This window comes from Stenella coeruleoalba, assembly GCF_951394435.1.
Source record: "Stenella coeruleoalba genome assembly, chromosome: 10".
Classification (NCBI taxonomy): domain Eukaryota; kingdom Metazoa; phylum Chordata; class Mammalia; order Artiodactyla; family Delphinidae; genus Stenella; species Stenella coeruleoalba.
In genome coordinates, this window is record NC_137156.1 from 35,111,646 (window position 1) to 35,125,723 (window position 14,078).

General features: G+C 47.3%; 1 protein-coding gene across 1 annotated transcript; it reads right to left on the minus strand.

Moving 5' to 3' along the window:
- Positions 1-122: 122 nt before the first annotated feature.
- On the minus strand, positions 123-12,906 carry APOBEC2 (apolipoprotein B mRNA editing enzyme catalytic subunit 2). The gene is made up of 3 exons (XM_079934836.1): positions 12,607-12,906; positions 4,061-4,621; positions 123-1,430 (listed from the first exon to the last, which is right to left on the minus strand). The coding sequence occupies exons 1-2, from the start codon at positions 12,735-12,737 to the stop codon at positions 4,081-4,083; spliced, it is 672 nt and encodes a 223-aa protein (XP_079790962.1). The 5' UTR covers positions 12,738-12,906; the 3' UTR covers positions 123-1,430; positions 4,061-4,080.
- Positions 12,907-14,078: the final 1,172 nt, after the last annotated feature.

Genomic DNA, 14,078 nt, shown 5'->3' on the forward strand with positions numbered 1-14,078 from the left:
GGCAAGTTCATTGTCAAACTTTTAGACTAAGACTTTTTTGGAGCTTTGTTTCTGTCCACATACACACAGTAAAATTGAAGGGGAAAAAAAAAGGGAGAGAATGTCTATACAAAACAAAATGAGAGTGGAGTGGTAAGAGGAAACTTAGAATTCAAGTATTTTGCCTAACTATGCAAATAAATCTTAACACTGGGTCAAAACATTGATTTTCTAGGCTGCTTCTACATTTTAAGGGATTAGGGTTAATGTTTTTCATGGAGTATGAGCCTCGTTCATATTTCTTTAACAAAACTAGTCTTGTGGAGGTCTGGCTGTGAGTGGAATTCAGCAGGGATGTGATAAAGTGCTTTGTCATTTGCAGATAGTCTTGGGGTCAAATTCCAATGACTTACCACACTTGAAGCCTGGGGAAAGGAGGCATGGCCTGATACTCAGAATGGACACATTATTCCTGGAAACCTAGTTAGAGTTTGGGAAACACCCAGAAATTCACATGTGAAATTTTGCTTCTACATAGGACTCAAACAAGCCTTTTAAGAAATGAGACTTTTGACACCATCCTGCCATTGCCATCAAGTACCACATACTGACTATTCTTACATTATGTGTATCTGAACATTGAAATCCTACTTCTTGTCCTTTCCTCTTTAATCAAGGTGCTAATTGCCTATGAATTGGCACTTGGGATGTTTATATACCTTAGAAACAGATTTCTTGTGCCTTTTGTTTCATCCTCTGCCATACTCCTTGTCTTCAGAGGAGGGAAAAGGTACTCATTTACAGCTAATCTCAGAAGAAAATATTTCATGAAGGTCAAGACCGAGGTGTGAAGTCTGCATGGGAGAGTTAGTACATCCCGTGTTGCCTAGGCAAGTTCTGGTTTAAGCCTTCCTCCCACTTTATATATTGTCATGGCTTGGTTCATAGCCTGGGACATCCCTATTCCTGGGACTTGCTTACTGTCCATAATAACTTCTAAATGTCCAAGTTCCTTAAAAAACTTGGTCACAGAAAGACCACACCACCTCTTTTATTAATGTTGCTGTTTTTCTTAAAAAAAAGAACCCAACTTAAGATGCATTTCTGGACATATTTCAAAGATCTGTGCAGACTTTGGGTCTGAGGCTCTTCGACCTAAGCAGCCCAGTTGAGGGAAATGCGGACCTGCAGCCCCGTGGATGCCTGGTGCCCGTATATGGTTGCCGTTTCTCTCTTCGCAGCTCATTTTCCTCTTTCCCAAGAGCAGCCTTAGAGAGAGAGGCACAGCTTAAATGATTTACAGCATAAGTGTATTTTGAGTCCTCGGAGGGCGTTGTGCAGTAGGATTGGTTCGTGTCAAATGTTGTCCAGCTCCAAGTGGCATTGGGAAGTCAGGCATGTCCCAGATGGCCACATGTGTCATTGCTGTCTCTTGGTGGCAGCAGACAGACCTTAGTGAGAAAACAGAAAGCATGTTACTGAAAGCCTTGCTGGCCCTAAGCAGTGAAGGGTTTTCTTTTTGAGTTAGGGATTCTTTGTGCCCTCGCCAGCAAGTGCCTGAATTTCTCCATAGTCTCCTGTGATTTCCGGTTTACTCAGGACTGGATTTGTTTCATTCATGTTTTGGTGTGGTTCGCACAGAGAAAGCCCCAGAAGAGATCTGCTTTAAATATGTTATCTTGAGTTAAATATATGGTTAAATCCTATTCTGTCATTTTTCAAAAAGACGGAATAAGAAATATGAGACAAATTTTCTTTAACAAATGCTCATTTCTTGAGAGTATTTTAATTAAGCAGAGTTCTTTGCTTTTAGATGACAACTTGATTTCATGCCAATTTTTTTTTTTTAACTTGGTACATTTTAACCTTTCCCTTCAGGAATATGAGCAACTAAAATAGAGTACAGGGAAGCATGTTAATGGGTCCAATAATACGGTTATGTACACTAATGGAAGGAGGCTTATAATGTGGAACATGTCCAATAATATTTTATTTAAAAATAATTTGACTTAGAAATGGACTTTTCCCTCAAACTGATTTATCTATTTTACTTGTTTATTTAGATTAGCAAAAGATATAACTCTCAGTTATCCAAAATTAAAGGCTCTTTTTAATCCTCCTTGAAATGTTTAATTTTTATAGCAGGTTTAGCTATTTAATTATTATTATTATTATTATTTTTTGCAGCACACGGGCCTCTCACTGTTGTGGCCTCTCCTGTCGCGGAGCACAGGCTCCGGACGCGCAGGCTCAGTGGCCGTGGCTCATGGGCCCAGCTGCTCTACGGCATGTGGGATCCTCCCGGACCGGGGCACAAACCCGTGTCCCCTGCACCGGCAGGCGGGCTCTCAACCACTGCGCCACCAGGAAAGCCCTAGCTATTTAATTATTTGACTTAATGGACAACACACACACACACACACACACACACACACATCCATCTCTGACGTCTGGTTAGTTGGGCAGCTGGAAGAAGTGGCCTGTGACTCTGAAAGATGCGTAAGAAGAAAGTACACGAGTTAAAATTAGGCTACCAGTCATCATTCTACATAATCTATGTAGGGTTTATAATTACGAGTGACAGTCCCTATACTAATAAAATCTTCGAGGAATTTAAGTTAATTTTGTATTTTCAGAGGCCATCCTTAGAAATCTGTTTGTATTACTACTCACCACCACTCAGAGGGGTCTTATTTTGTGTGAGCAAAGTACCATGTGGCGTTACCTGACCATAGTCTCACTGAATTCAGTGAATGGGTCCTGCTTTTTGTAAGAAATGGCCAAAAACTGTGTCTTCATGGATTGGGGAACGCTCAGCTGGAGAATGATCAGGCACCCTGTGTGCATGTCTAATAGCAAACACCTGCCAACATCAAGCCCTGAACACTTACGTTTCCAAAACGTGTCCATGAAGCAACATCTCTTTAGACTATTACGAGTGTGAGACACCAAAAATAAGTTTAATATCTTCATGGAAGCATGCCGCTTTCATGTTTTATTAGTAAGTGAGGTGTTCCAGAATTAAAGTTGGATAAGAGGGTGGTGAAGACCCTTTCTCTGTTACGGGAAAATTTTGATCGGTAACTCAGGTCTTGTAAAGAGACTTAGTCATTGCACTTCTATGGGAGCAAACTAGATCAGATGAAATTCAAAAGGAGGTAGTAAAGGATCCTTTACCCTCTTTCCTGAGGGCAATCGGCCTGTTTCTCTAAGAGTCTAATTTACCCTCAGCAAGAGGCCAAATTTGCCTTAATCGTGTCCTAATTATTTGCTTAAATAGCTAATCTTTACTTCCAGTTCTCCTATCACATCTTGATATCTGTAGGAGGCTACTTCTGAGCTGCTGCCTAATTTACAAACATCTTTTAAACCTTTAAACATTGCTGTATAGCAGAACTTGTTGCTATATTATCCTCATTCCCCGCATTCATTTTTCTGCGAGTTCTGATGAGGTCTTCTCAACATTAGGGAAATGTTTTTGCATTGTACATTCAAACAGCAATTATTGGTCTCCTTCAAAGCAGAACCATTCGTCTGAAAACATGAAAGCTTCTCTGGCCCCCAAAAAGTTGAATACAGATCCATTCGGGGACTTTCAAAAGTACCAAAAATGAAAAAAAAAAATGCCCCTGTAGGAATGCAGAACCTACATTAGAGAAAAATGGAATGGTAAGATTGCAAATGGGGTGGCGGCAGGGCGTCTAGAAGGTGTCCAGAGTTAGTAAGTCTGAACAGGTGGACATGGGGACATGCTTAGGGGGCTGAAATATCTTTGCTGTTCAGTAACAGGTCCTTGCACCGTCTAAATCTTACTATGAAAGTCATTCTGTCTCATCAAAGCTTCTGGATTCCTGTCACCCTTGAGCACTCCAAGTTATGGGGAAAATCAGTTTGATATAAAAGAGTAGGAGAGAAAAGGATTTAGGGAGAGGAATTGAGAAGAAAGAGAAAAGAAGGAGGGATCTTCTAAGAATGTTTTTACAACCAACCAAAAACAGAGATGAAATCCTATCAAAGGAAAATCAAAGAGACCACTCGTTCCGCCTGACCTTCTACCCAAGTTAACATTGAAAAGACTCACGTGAGGCTGAGCCCACTCGCCTACTTCAGGATGTCGGCCAACTTCTCGTCATAGTACAGGAAGTTCTCCTGAATGTCCTCCCAGGGCTCAAAGGCCTTGGATTCACCCTCTTGCTCCACGAAATTCTGCCAGACGTACTCGAAGTCTTGGGGCTTCATGATGCGCAGTTTGCAGCCAGCCTCCTTCAGCTTCCTGAGGGCCGCCTGGATCTCAGGCTCCTCCCACATGAAGAGCCGCCCCACCAGGAGGAGCAGACGCAGGTTCTTGGTCTTGTTGAGGGTCCTGACGATGCGGTCAGCGCAAGCCGCGCAGGGGCTGGAGGACACGTACCAGGTGACCAGGTAGCGCAGGGCCGGGTCGAAGGCTGGCATGATGGTGTTGAAGAAGGCTTCTTCCGCGTGGGCGGCGACATGCTCGTCCTCTAGGTATCCCTTCGAGGCCTGCACTTGGCCTCCCTTGCTCTGCGCTTCAACCACATAGCAGAGGAAGGTCTTGTTCCGCCCGGAGCTGTACTCCACATTCCGGAACTGAAACTTAAAGAAGTTGGCAGGCAGCCGCTCCCTGTGGGTCAAGGAGGCAAAGGCACAGGGAAGGAGAGAGAATGATGAGTTCTTGTTCTAGGACTAGCATGGAGTGGATGGCTCTCCAAGATAAGTACCTCTGAGACGCATTCACTCTCAATACCGAAACAGGACTTGCCTACGCTGACAGCAGTGACAAAAAGACACGAAGGAATTCAAATGTTTATCTAAAGGAGAGGAGAGAATTTTGGAGTGAGGTGTGCATCCTGGACACCTCATTAGCACAGGTCTCCAAACACTCCACCTTCACTCCCAGCACACAGCACACGCTCACATTTCTAAATCAGTGACTCTTTAACCTGGCTGTACGTTAGAATCCACTTGAGGAGCTACAAATGCCCATGCCCAGGCCCCACGCCAAGCCAATTAAATGAGAACATTTGGAGGAGGCCCAGGCATCAGTATTTTTTAAGTGCTCCAGGGCTTCCCTGGTGGCGCAGTGGGTGGGAGCCCGCCTGTCGATGCAGGGGGACACGGGTTCGTGCCCTGGTTCGGGAAGATCCCACATGCTGTGGAGTGGCTGGGCCCGTGAGCCATGGCCGCTGAGCCTGCGTGTCTGGAGCCTGTGCTCCGCAATGGGAGAGGCCACAGCAGTGAGAGGCCCGCATACCGCCAAAAAAAAAAAAAAAAAAAAAGTGCTCCAGATGATTCTATGTGGCCAGGTTTGAAAAGCAGTGTTCAAATAGTTATTTTACAAAGTAGCAAGCCTGTAAAATATCTCATGACAGAGCAAGAACATTTCATGCTTTCATATCTCTCCTTGTCAGTCACGGATATTGCATCTTAGGTACAGGATGGCCTAAAACTTGCAGTCCCAGGCTCTCCCAAGGACCGTTTTTCTCAAGTCTGTCTTTTCCCTCAGGTGAAAGAAGGGTTGTCATGTAAGTGTCCAAGAATGTTTATCTTTGAGGCCAGACTACCTAAGGGTACCTTGATATGAATTAACTTGTATAGTATTGACACATTTCAAAACCATAAAAGACTTGGCCTCTGCCTTCCAGATGCTTGTAATCTAGCAGCTAGATTATAGCTGGAAAGAAAAGATGTAAAGAAGACAGCTGAGAACAGTAGAGGACTAGTAAAATGAAGAGGTAGAGTGGAGGACATGTGATGAAGGTTCTTGAGAGTTTAGCCTTGACTCAGTAGCCAATAGAGAATTGTTACAGGTTCCTGAGGAAAGAAAGGTATAATGAAAGTGAGGTCCATGGAAGAGTACCGGGATGGCATTAGGCAGAGAGAGGGAAGCTGGGGGAAAAGCCTGAAATGTAGAAAGCCCATTTGGTGTCTTAGAGCACCAGACTTGGTAATGAATATGTCCAAGGGGAGATGGATGATTAGGAAATGAAAGCAGCATAAAAAGCCCAGGTGTTTTGAAAAGTTTAGTAGTAATAAGGGGAGAAAAAAGGAGAGGGCCTAAAGAAAGCATCAGAGGCGAAGATTGTTTTCATCTTTACGTGTATGTGCATGTTTTTCTAAAATAGGGAAGATTTGTGCAGGTTCGAAGTCCAAGGAGAATGAAGAGGCTGCAACAGGAGAGATTGCAAAGGTCAGAAGGAGAGGAGTGGATGTTTTCTTTTAAAAAAATGTAATCTCTGTGGTTGCCCCAGAAGATACCCTATGGCAACCATTAACTCTGCTCTTGCTTCTCTACACCCCTTCCCTTCCCCCAGAGAGGTCACCCAACTCCCTGGGCTGCAGAGGGATCCCTGGTATCCCAGGGTCTTGGCTTCTTAGGGGTTAGTAGCAGGTGCCAAAGAGCTGAGGAAACTTGAGCTATTTTCCTGCAGTCCTTCCGTCCCCCATCACCACATTTTCTCCAGCCAGCTTTCCATGTCCCCTGCTGTCAGGTTAAGTTTCCATTGTGGAGATGGATGTGTTTGGGGACCCAGCCCTGGGATTCCTTCGGGTACTATCTTTAGCTCTCTAAGTCCCTCTGTCCCTGGTTGAATGTGTTTATATTTACTTAACATTTGGGGAGGATGGACGGCCAGATGATTCCCCTGTCCTCTTTCAATCCCTGCTGGGAATTCACTTACACTGGGCTTTCCCCCATTAAACCCACCCCACCAGACCACTCCTGAACTCAGCCAGTTGCTAAATGATCCCTTCACTTCCTAGAGTGGCTTTTTTTTTCTCCCGAGAAGCACAGAGCTTACCTTCCTTGCTGAAACTGTTTTTGTTTGTTTGTTTTTTAATTGGAGTATAGTTGCTTTACAATGTTGTGTTAGTTTCTGCTGTACAGCAAGGTGAATTAGCTATAGGTATACATATATCCCCTCTTTTTTGGATTTCCTTTCTTCAAGGCCTTTTGCCAGACCATTTCCCCAAGTCCAATCCAGAGCTACCTGTAGGATGGAATCTCAGGTAAAACTTTTGGAAGGATTCATGGCTGCTTGGTTGGCTTGGGGGCTTCCACAATAGCTGCCTGTTGGTCCCTCAGGTTTCCTTCTGGAAACCCCGAAGTATTGCTCCAACTCTGCCAAGTACAGCCCAGCCGAGAGGACATGTGTGGCCCAGTGTGCAGTTGCAGGTTGGCTGGATGGTCTACAACTGATGCTTCTCTCAGCCCATCCTCCTCTTCTTTAGGCAAGAGGAGAGGACCCAGAGAAACCGGAAACCCAACGGAGAGGAAGAATGTTCACCTCTCTGTAAATATCACTTTCCACCGCCGTGGGCCAACAGCCCCATGGTCTACCCTGTCCCTCAGCAGGGCCTTCTGGACTAGGGACCTCAGGAACGGAAGTGCATCCAAGAGGCAAAAGGGAAAGTCACGGAAGGTCCTGGCTCCCCGTCTTTCCTTGGGCTCGCTCAGAGACTGACCGTGCTTGGCTTCCCAGTGGGATTCTTGGTCTTCCAGAAGGAGCGTAAAGGTTGAATGAGGTTCTTTGGGCTTCCCACAGACTGAAACAGCTCGGCCCTGGAGGGCTACCAGGAGAATAGAGGCAGCAGAGGTCTGAAATTTCTCCAGAGAGCTAGCCAACATGGCCATCTTGGGTTATATTATAGAATCACATAAAACTATTATGCCCACTAGTGGAAGGAAGGAAATAGTGACAGTGATTTCGTAGATAATCACAAACATCTTTTATTTTCTAGTAGCATGATATGCCCAAGTACCACACTTACTTATATTATAGCCCGTTGCTGTCAACCCCAGCAGATATTTTACTGCTAAAGAGTGTGTGTGTGTGTGTGTGTGTGTGTGTTGGAGTGGTAGTCAGGAGAGAGATGCTGATGGTAGATTCCTTCACCTGGACTCAGTCCCTTGTTCAAGCACAGAAACCAACAGCATGATTCCTACCCCCTCCTGCCAACTTCAGCACCTCTTTCGGCACCACTTCCTCATACTTTCTGCAGACAAGGCCATTCATACTTCATCTGCTTAGACCCCGGTTTCTGGGCAATTCTCTAGGCAGGAAGTGGAGGATCCTTATATCTAGAAAAAAGTGGGACAAAGGTCTGCTTGATGGAGGGAGAAGAGATGTGAGTCAATGCAATATATATATATATATATATATATATATATATATATATATATATTCTCACTTTCACATTAAAAAACATTTGCATTTCTTAAGCATAAATCTAGACAGTGAAAGGAAGCAACCTGGAGGGCAGTGGAAGCTACTCCAAGTTTAAACATTTGCCCCCAAATAATCCATGGGGTAGAAAATCTACTCACAGGTAATTGAGTGTTGACTCGTTTCCGCTTTGCTCACGAGACCTTTCGTGACCTACTTGAAAGAGGCAGAATTGCCAGTTTCAGTTTCCTTTTCCCTTTTCCAGACCACTTTTCAAAGAAGATGCTAGGAGTGGGCATCGTCAGAGGAGGAGTGTAGGGAAGCAGAGAGTTCTAACAGCCCGACTTCCTAGAGCTAAGAAGGGGTTTGAGGAGCTGCTGGCTCCTGACTGACAGTTCTGGACGGGATTCCCAAAGCCCTGGGCCCGCCCTGTTTCCCGGGGAAACACCATCTCTGCACATGAGCTTCCACCTTCCCCCAACCCTCAGTGGAGGCCAGGGTGGCCAGAGTCAGTGGCCGTCTTCTGTTCTTTATAGAACAAACTTTCCCAGCCTGCTCCAGACTCCAGGTGAGGGGTGAGGGGCCATGGCATTAACAGTGGTGTCAAAGGCCCCTCACTCTTTGCCTGGCCCTTCTCTGAACCCTGCTTCTCCTCTCCGTTCCTCACATGGGTGGAGTAAACTACTGGGGGCTAGAGAAGTGGTTGGAAGGAGACTCGTCGCCTGTGCCATTTATCTCTATTCTAGAATAATCCCTTTGATAGCAGGTTCAGCTTATGTAAAATCGTACACAACATAACTAGAGATAAAGACAAACACACAGCAAGGGGAGCTGCCAGGCAGGGCTGCAGCTCGGGTGGAGACATGGGGAGCCAACCCGTTCCGGTGCCCCAGAGCTCCCCTCAAGCATGCTGAGTTAAGAGGCAGGCATGATCCAGTGGAATTCTCTTGTGAGCCTAGCGCTGCTGGATCTTCGTATATATTTCCTGAACTTCTCTCCTCAAGAAGCCCTCCCTGCAATTAATTCTCTACCCGAATGTCTGGCAGAGAGCCTACCACACAATAGGTGCTCGATCATGAGTTCACTCACTTATTCAGCAAATGTTTATTGAGTACCAGTTAGGAGCTGGGTACCATTCTTGGTGCTAGGGAAAGCACCTAAAAGGCAGAGTCCCCGTCCTCATGGAGGTTAAATATTTCTGGGGGAAACAGGCAGTAAACAAATGTCTCCTATTCAGAAAATATTTGTTGAATATAAAAGACTCTTCTTTATGGCCTTTTTAGATGCACTTGCATCACTGTCTGATGCAAATCAGAGAGTCTTGGGGTTCACACCCTACTCCATCCACTAGCTTTGGGCAAATTATTTCTCCCTCTGAGGATTGGTTTCCTCATCTGAAAGATAGGTTGAGTAATCCAACCTCTCAGATTTTGGACAGCAGTCGACACACGAGAAATTAAACCTGGTACCGATGGATGGTACCTTCTCCGGGCCTCAGATCTTACCCCTTAGGCACATCCCTCCTCTGCTCTCCTCCTGTTCAGAGGGTTCTCTCTTTCAGTGCTGTGCTGGTTTAACAGCTCTCTGAAAGAAAATTTTTTTTAAAAGCCTTGATTTCTAACATTTGCTGATTCCTGTAAACACACCCATTATGGAGATTTCAGGAAACCAACGGGATGTAGTGAACACAGACTTGGTAAGAGATGCACCCGATTGACTCTCAGTTGAGAGGCATGAGCGGGCCTGGGCACACTGCCACAGTTATAGACCTTTCTCTAGCACTTTCTACCACATTATTTGTGTGTGTGTGTGTGTGTGTGTGTGTGTGTGTGTTTTGTTTTTTTTTTTTGCGGTACGCGGGCCTCTCACTGTTGTGGCCTCTCCTGTTGTGGAGCACAGGCCCCGGATGCACAGGCTCAGCGGCCATGGCTCACGGGCCCAGCCGCTCCACGGCATGTGGGATCTTCCCGGACTGGGACACGAACCCGTGTCCCCCTGCATCGGCAGGCAGACTCTCAACCACTGCGCCACCAGGGAAGCCCTACCACATTATTTTTAATGTTCTTAGGTCTGCTTTCTATTTTTTTTTTTTTGGCCATGCCACGAGGCTTGTGGGATCTTAGTTCCCCGACTAGGGTTTGAACCTGGGCCCTCGGCAGTGAAAGCTCCAAGTCCTAACCACTAGACCACCAGGGAATTCCTTTAGATCTGCTTTCTATCCCGAGTGCCCTATTCAAACAAGAATCACGATAAGTGGGCATGTCTCTCCTTATTCCTACCCAGTACCCCTTCCTCCCCTCAGACTGTTTCCTGAAAAGCCATCTGCGGTTCTAGTCTGGGGCCCTGTTCTAAGGGTCAGTGTGGCTAGACCTCTCCCCCGTGGAAGTCCAGGTTCTGCTGGTCCTTTGATGCCAGGGCGCCTGGAGAGCGAGAGAGGAGAGCTGTTCCCTCTTCCTGTCCCGGCACAGACAGCCACACCTCTAGGCTATTTTAAGCTGTCTGTTTACTTGGAGGGGCCCAGGAGACAGATCTCCACAGCTGTTCCTTGTGGCTGGGAAACACGAAGGGCTCCACCTCCCTCCTGAACTGCTCTCAGAGCACCCAGAAAGCTGCCCTCCTGTGCCTTTTTTTCTGAGCCTTGGGTCAGGGAAGCCTCTGAGCCTCACCATCTCGAGGATGGAGAGAGCTGGAGCTCTGTTTGGGAGATCAGTGGAAAGGATGCTAGGGTGGAGTCAGAAGACTTGCCACTTCCTGGTTCTGTGGTCTTGGAGCAGTGACTGGATCTCCCCTACTCTCAGCTTCTCCATCTGTAGAGTGGCAACGATACAGCTCCTCTCCTGGCCTTGTGCCGAGGCTTGAAGGCACTCAGGCCTATGGAAGTGTGCCGAGATTATAATGCTCCAGACACGTGCAAGTGACATCAGAGGATTGAACCTTTCAAAACCAACCATGCTGAGACCTCAACGCATGTTCAACTCAACAAACATACTCTAATTCTGTTCTGAAGCAACCCTGCCCCTGTGCCGGGGAGATCACAAGATCACGACACTGTGCAGAGTGGGTGTGCATGTGCCTGTGTGTGTGTGTATGTGACCAAGGCCAGCATGGACCAGCATGTTGAGGTGTTAGAAGAAGGATCTCCTTCCACAGAGAGCCACTGGAATCAAGGATTCTCCTGTCCCGGTGGCCCTAGGCTCTCCCTGTGAATGTATTAATCTGTGCCCCGTTGCTCCTATAATCCTGGGTTGAAGGGGACATTACTTGGTTGGCCATGGGTGAGTGCAAGTTCCGGGGCTCTTTCCTTAAGCGTTGCCTCAGGAACTAGGATGCATTTCCCTCAGGTTCTGTTAGAAATCGGAGAATATCTGAGTTGGAAGGGACCTTGGGAATCAACTAGCATAACTTCCTCATGTTACGAATGAAAAAACTGCAGCCAGGACTGGAAAAGCACTTGCCCAGCTTCAAACAGCAAGTCCAAATGGCCTCCCAGGGCCCCTTCTGCCCCTTGAAGGCATCAGGCCTCCGTTCTTCCTGAAGTTTCTTTTCCTGTGGCCCTTCGTCTGCTGTGGGCATTGTTGGAGACTCCCGTGAAGGAATCCTAGTGGCCCCACGTACTCCCTTATTTTTTGATTAGGAACTTAGCAGAATCTTCTGCCAAAGGGACAGAGAGGGAAGAGGAGGAAGACAGCTTGGTTTCATTCCTGGAAGTGGCATAATCTGGAGAAGACAGGGGGACCCTGTGTGCAGCCCCCTCTTTGGAGCCTCAGCACTCTTTGCTCTAGATCCTGCTTCCTGCAGGCTGTGGCTGAGGGTGTTGGAACCCCTCCTCTGCCCAGAAGCTCTGGGCCTGGCCTATTACTTCTCTGTTTCCCTGGGGGGCGGATGTAGGCAGCCCCTGGGGAGACTCAGAAATGATTCAGCAAGCAAAAAAAAAAAAAAAAAAGAAACGCTTCTCACTCTAGCTTGGGAAAGGATGGATCTGTCTTTCCTGTCTTAGGATCTTCTACTCCAGGGAGAAGCTCTAAAGAAAGAGTGAGAGACATACAGGTAGAGGAGAGGCCCACTCAGAAGCAGAGAGAGACGTTGAGGGAGGGGCTACTTCAGGACCATATTGAAATGTACCGGTGGCATCCCATGTTTTTACCAAATTCCCTGGGACTAAACAACCTCTACCCAGAGAGGCAAGTGATGCCTCCGGGGTAGTTTCCTCCTCTGGGCCCTGGCCTCCACGGAGTTTCCCCACCTCCCCTGACTGGAGGTGTCTGAGAAGCCAAGAGAGATTTGCTGCTGCGTCCCCTGCAGCCCCTGCTGTGCACACCCGTGCACTCTCATGGCTGCAGCATGGTGACCCCAATCCCTACTCTTACCATCCTAAGTCCCCCCAGCCTGTCCCCAGCCAGTGCTCTTCTAGGGAGGAGGAACCCAGTGCACACCCAGCTCTCACCCTGTGACGATCTCAAAGGGCGGCAGCTCCTCCAGTTCCTTCAGCTTCTTGGGGTCCTCCAGGTTCTCCAGATCCTCGCCATCCTGCGAGGTAGGCGCCGTGGCCGCGGCGGTCTCTTCTTTCTGGGCCATGGAGGGGCTGAGGCTTGGGAGTCTCTGAGAGAGAGGAGAGACGGTGGGTCTGGGCCAAGGCCTGGAGGCAGAGTCCCAAGCAGCTGTCAGCAGCTAAATCTGCCTGGGGGTGACAGGAAAAGGATCTGGCCGTCCGGGAGTGTGCTCACCCGCTGGCCCACAGGCTTTATAACCAGAGGCCCCTCCCCCAGGCTCTCTCGCTCTGTCTTTTTTTAATTGAGTGACGGCGGGTGCCGGGATGGGGGGAATGGAAAATCTGGCCATCAGTATCCCCTATTTATCAGCAGCAGACAGGAAGCTGGCAGGTGGGGATGGCTTGGCCTGCTCTCCCTCCCCGCACCAGGTCACACATGTATGCATATTCTCTTTGTTCTCACCCTCCCTCACCATGTATCCCTCACCTTTCTTTCCCACCCAGGTCGCCTGGGGAGATCGTGGAAGGGACCTAGGGTGGGTGAGTTTTCGGAGGGAAGCTCTCTCAGAGGTTTAAGCAGGACAAGGCTTGTGTTGAAAGGGGCATTTGCAAAGAGACCCAGGCCAGCTTGGTTGGGGAGACTTGGGTTCAGGGAAAGAGGGTCCTGAGACAGGGGGCGATGAGTAGTGCAAATTGGGAAAGAAACTGTGAGTTGTTACTCAAAGGGAGTGGTTGCTGATTTACCTGTTATGATGCATAAGCAACGTCACATCGACTGGGCGCCTCCAGAAGTAACACTATTGCCACTTACTAAGCTTAGTTTTGGAAAGAGGCCAGGCAGTGAGTTTAGTGTTTTATATGTGAAATTGGACTTAATGCTCTCAATAGTCCTGGGAGGCAATGTGGATTATCCCATGTTACACATGAGGAAACTAAGATGCACAGAAGGGTTAAGGGCCTTTTTACGGTCATAAGCCCCAAAATGGCAGGGCCAGGATTAAAACCAGGCCTTTTCACTCCTGAGGCCAAATGTCCAACTGCCATGTGTGTTCCCTCTCAGTTGGTCCTTTATTCATTTAACAAATATTTATTGAGCATCTACTATATGCTAGGGGCTGTTTCAGGTACTGGGGTATGGCAAAGAACAAAACAAATGAAAATCCTTGCTCTCACAGAGCTTGAGGGGGTTGAATAATATACAGGATAAGCAATATATATGGTCTATTTGGTGGTGCTAAGGAGAAAAGGCAGGGAAGGGGGACAGAGTGACATGTTTTTATAGGGTGGCCAGAGAAGAACTTTGAAGAAGGAAATAATTGAGAAAAGATCTGAAGAAGGTGAAGGAAATAGTCATAAGCTTATCTAAGGGGAAAGTGTTCCAAGGGAGGGGCAAAGCAGGTGCAAAGGTCCTGAGGTGGAAGCTTTCC

Coding starts and splice junctions, on each gene's coding strand:
- APOBEC2 (XM_079934836.1), bottom strand. CDS start 12,737: ATGGCCCAGAAAGAAGAGACCGCCGCGGCCACGGCGCCTACCTCGCAG. Junction 4,622..12,606: donor CCCTTTGAGATCGTCACAGG/GTGAGAGCTGGG, acceptor CTTGACCCACAG/GGAGCGGCTGCCTGCCAACT.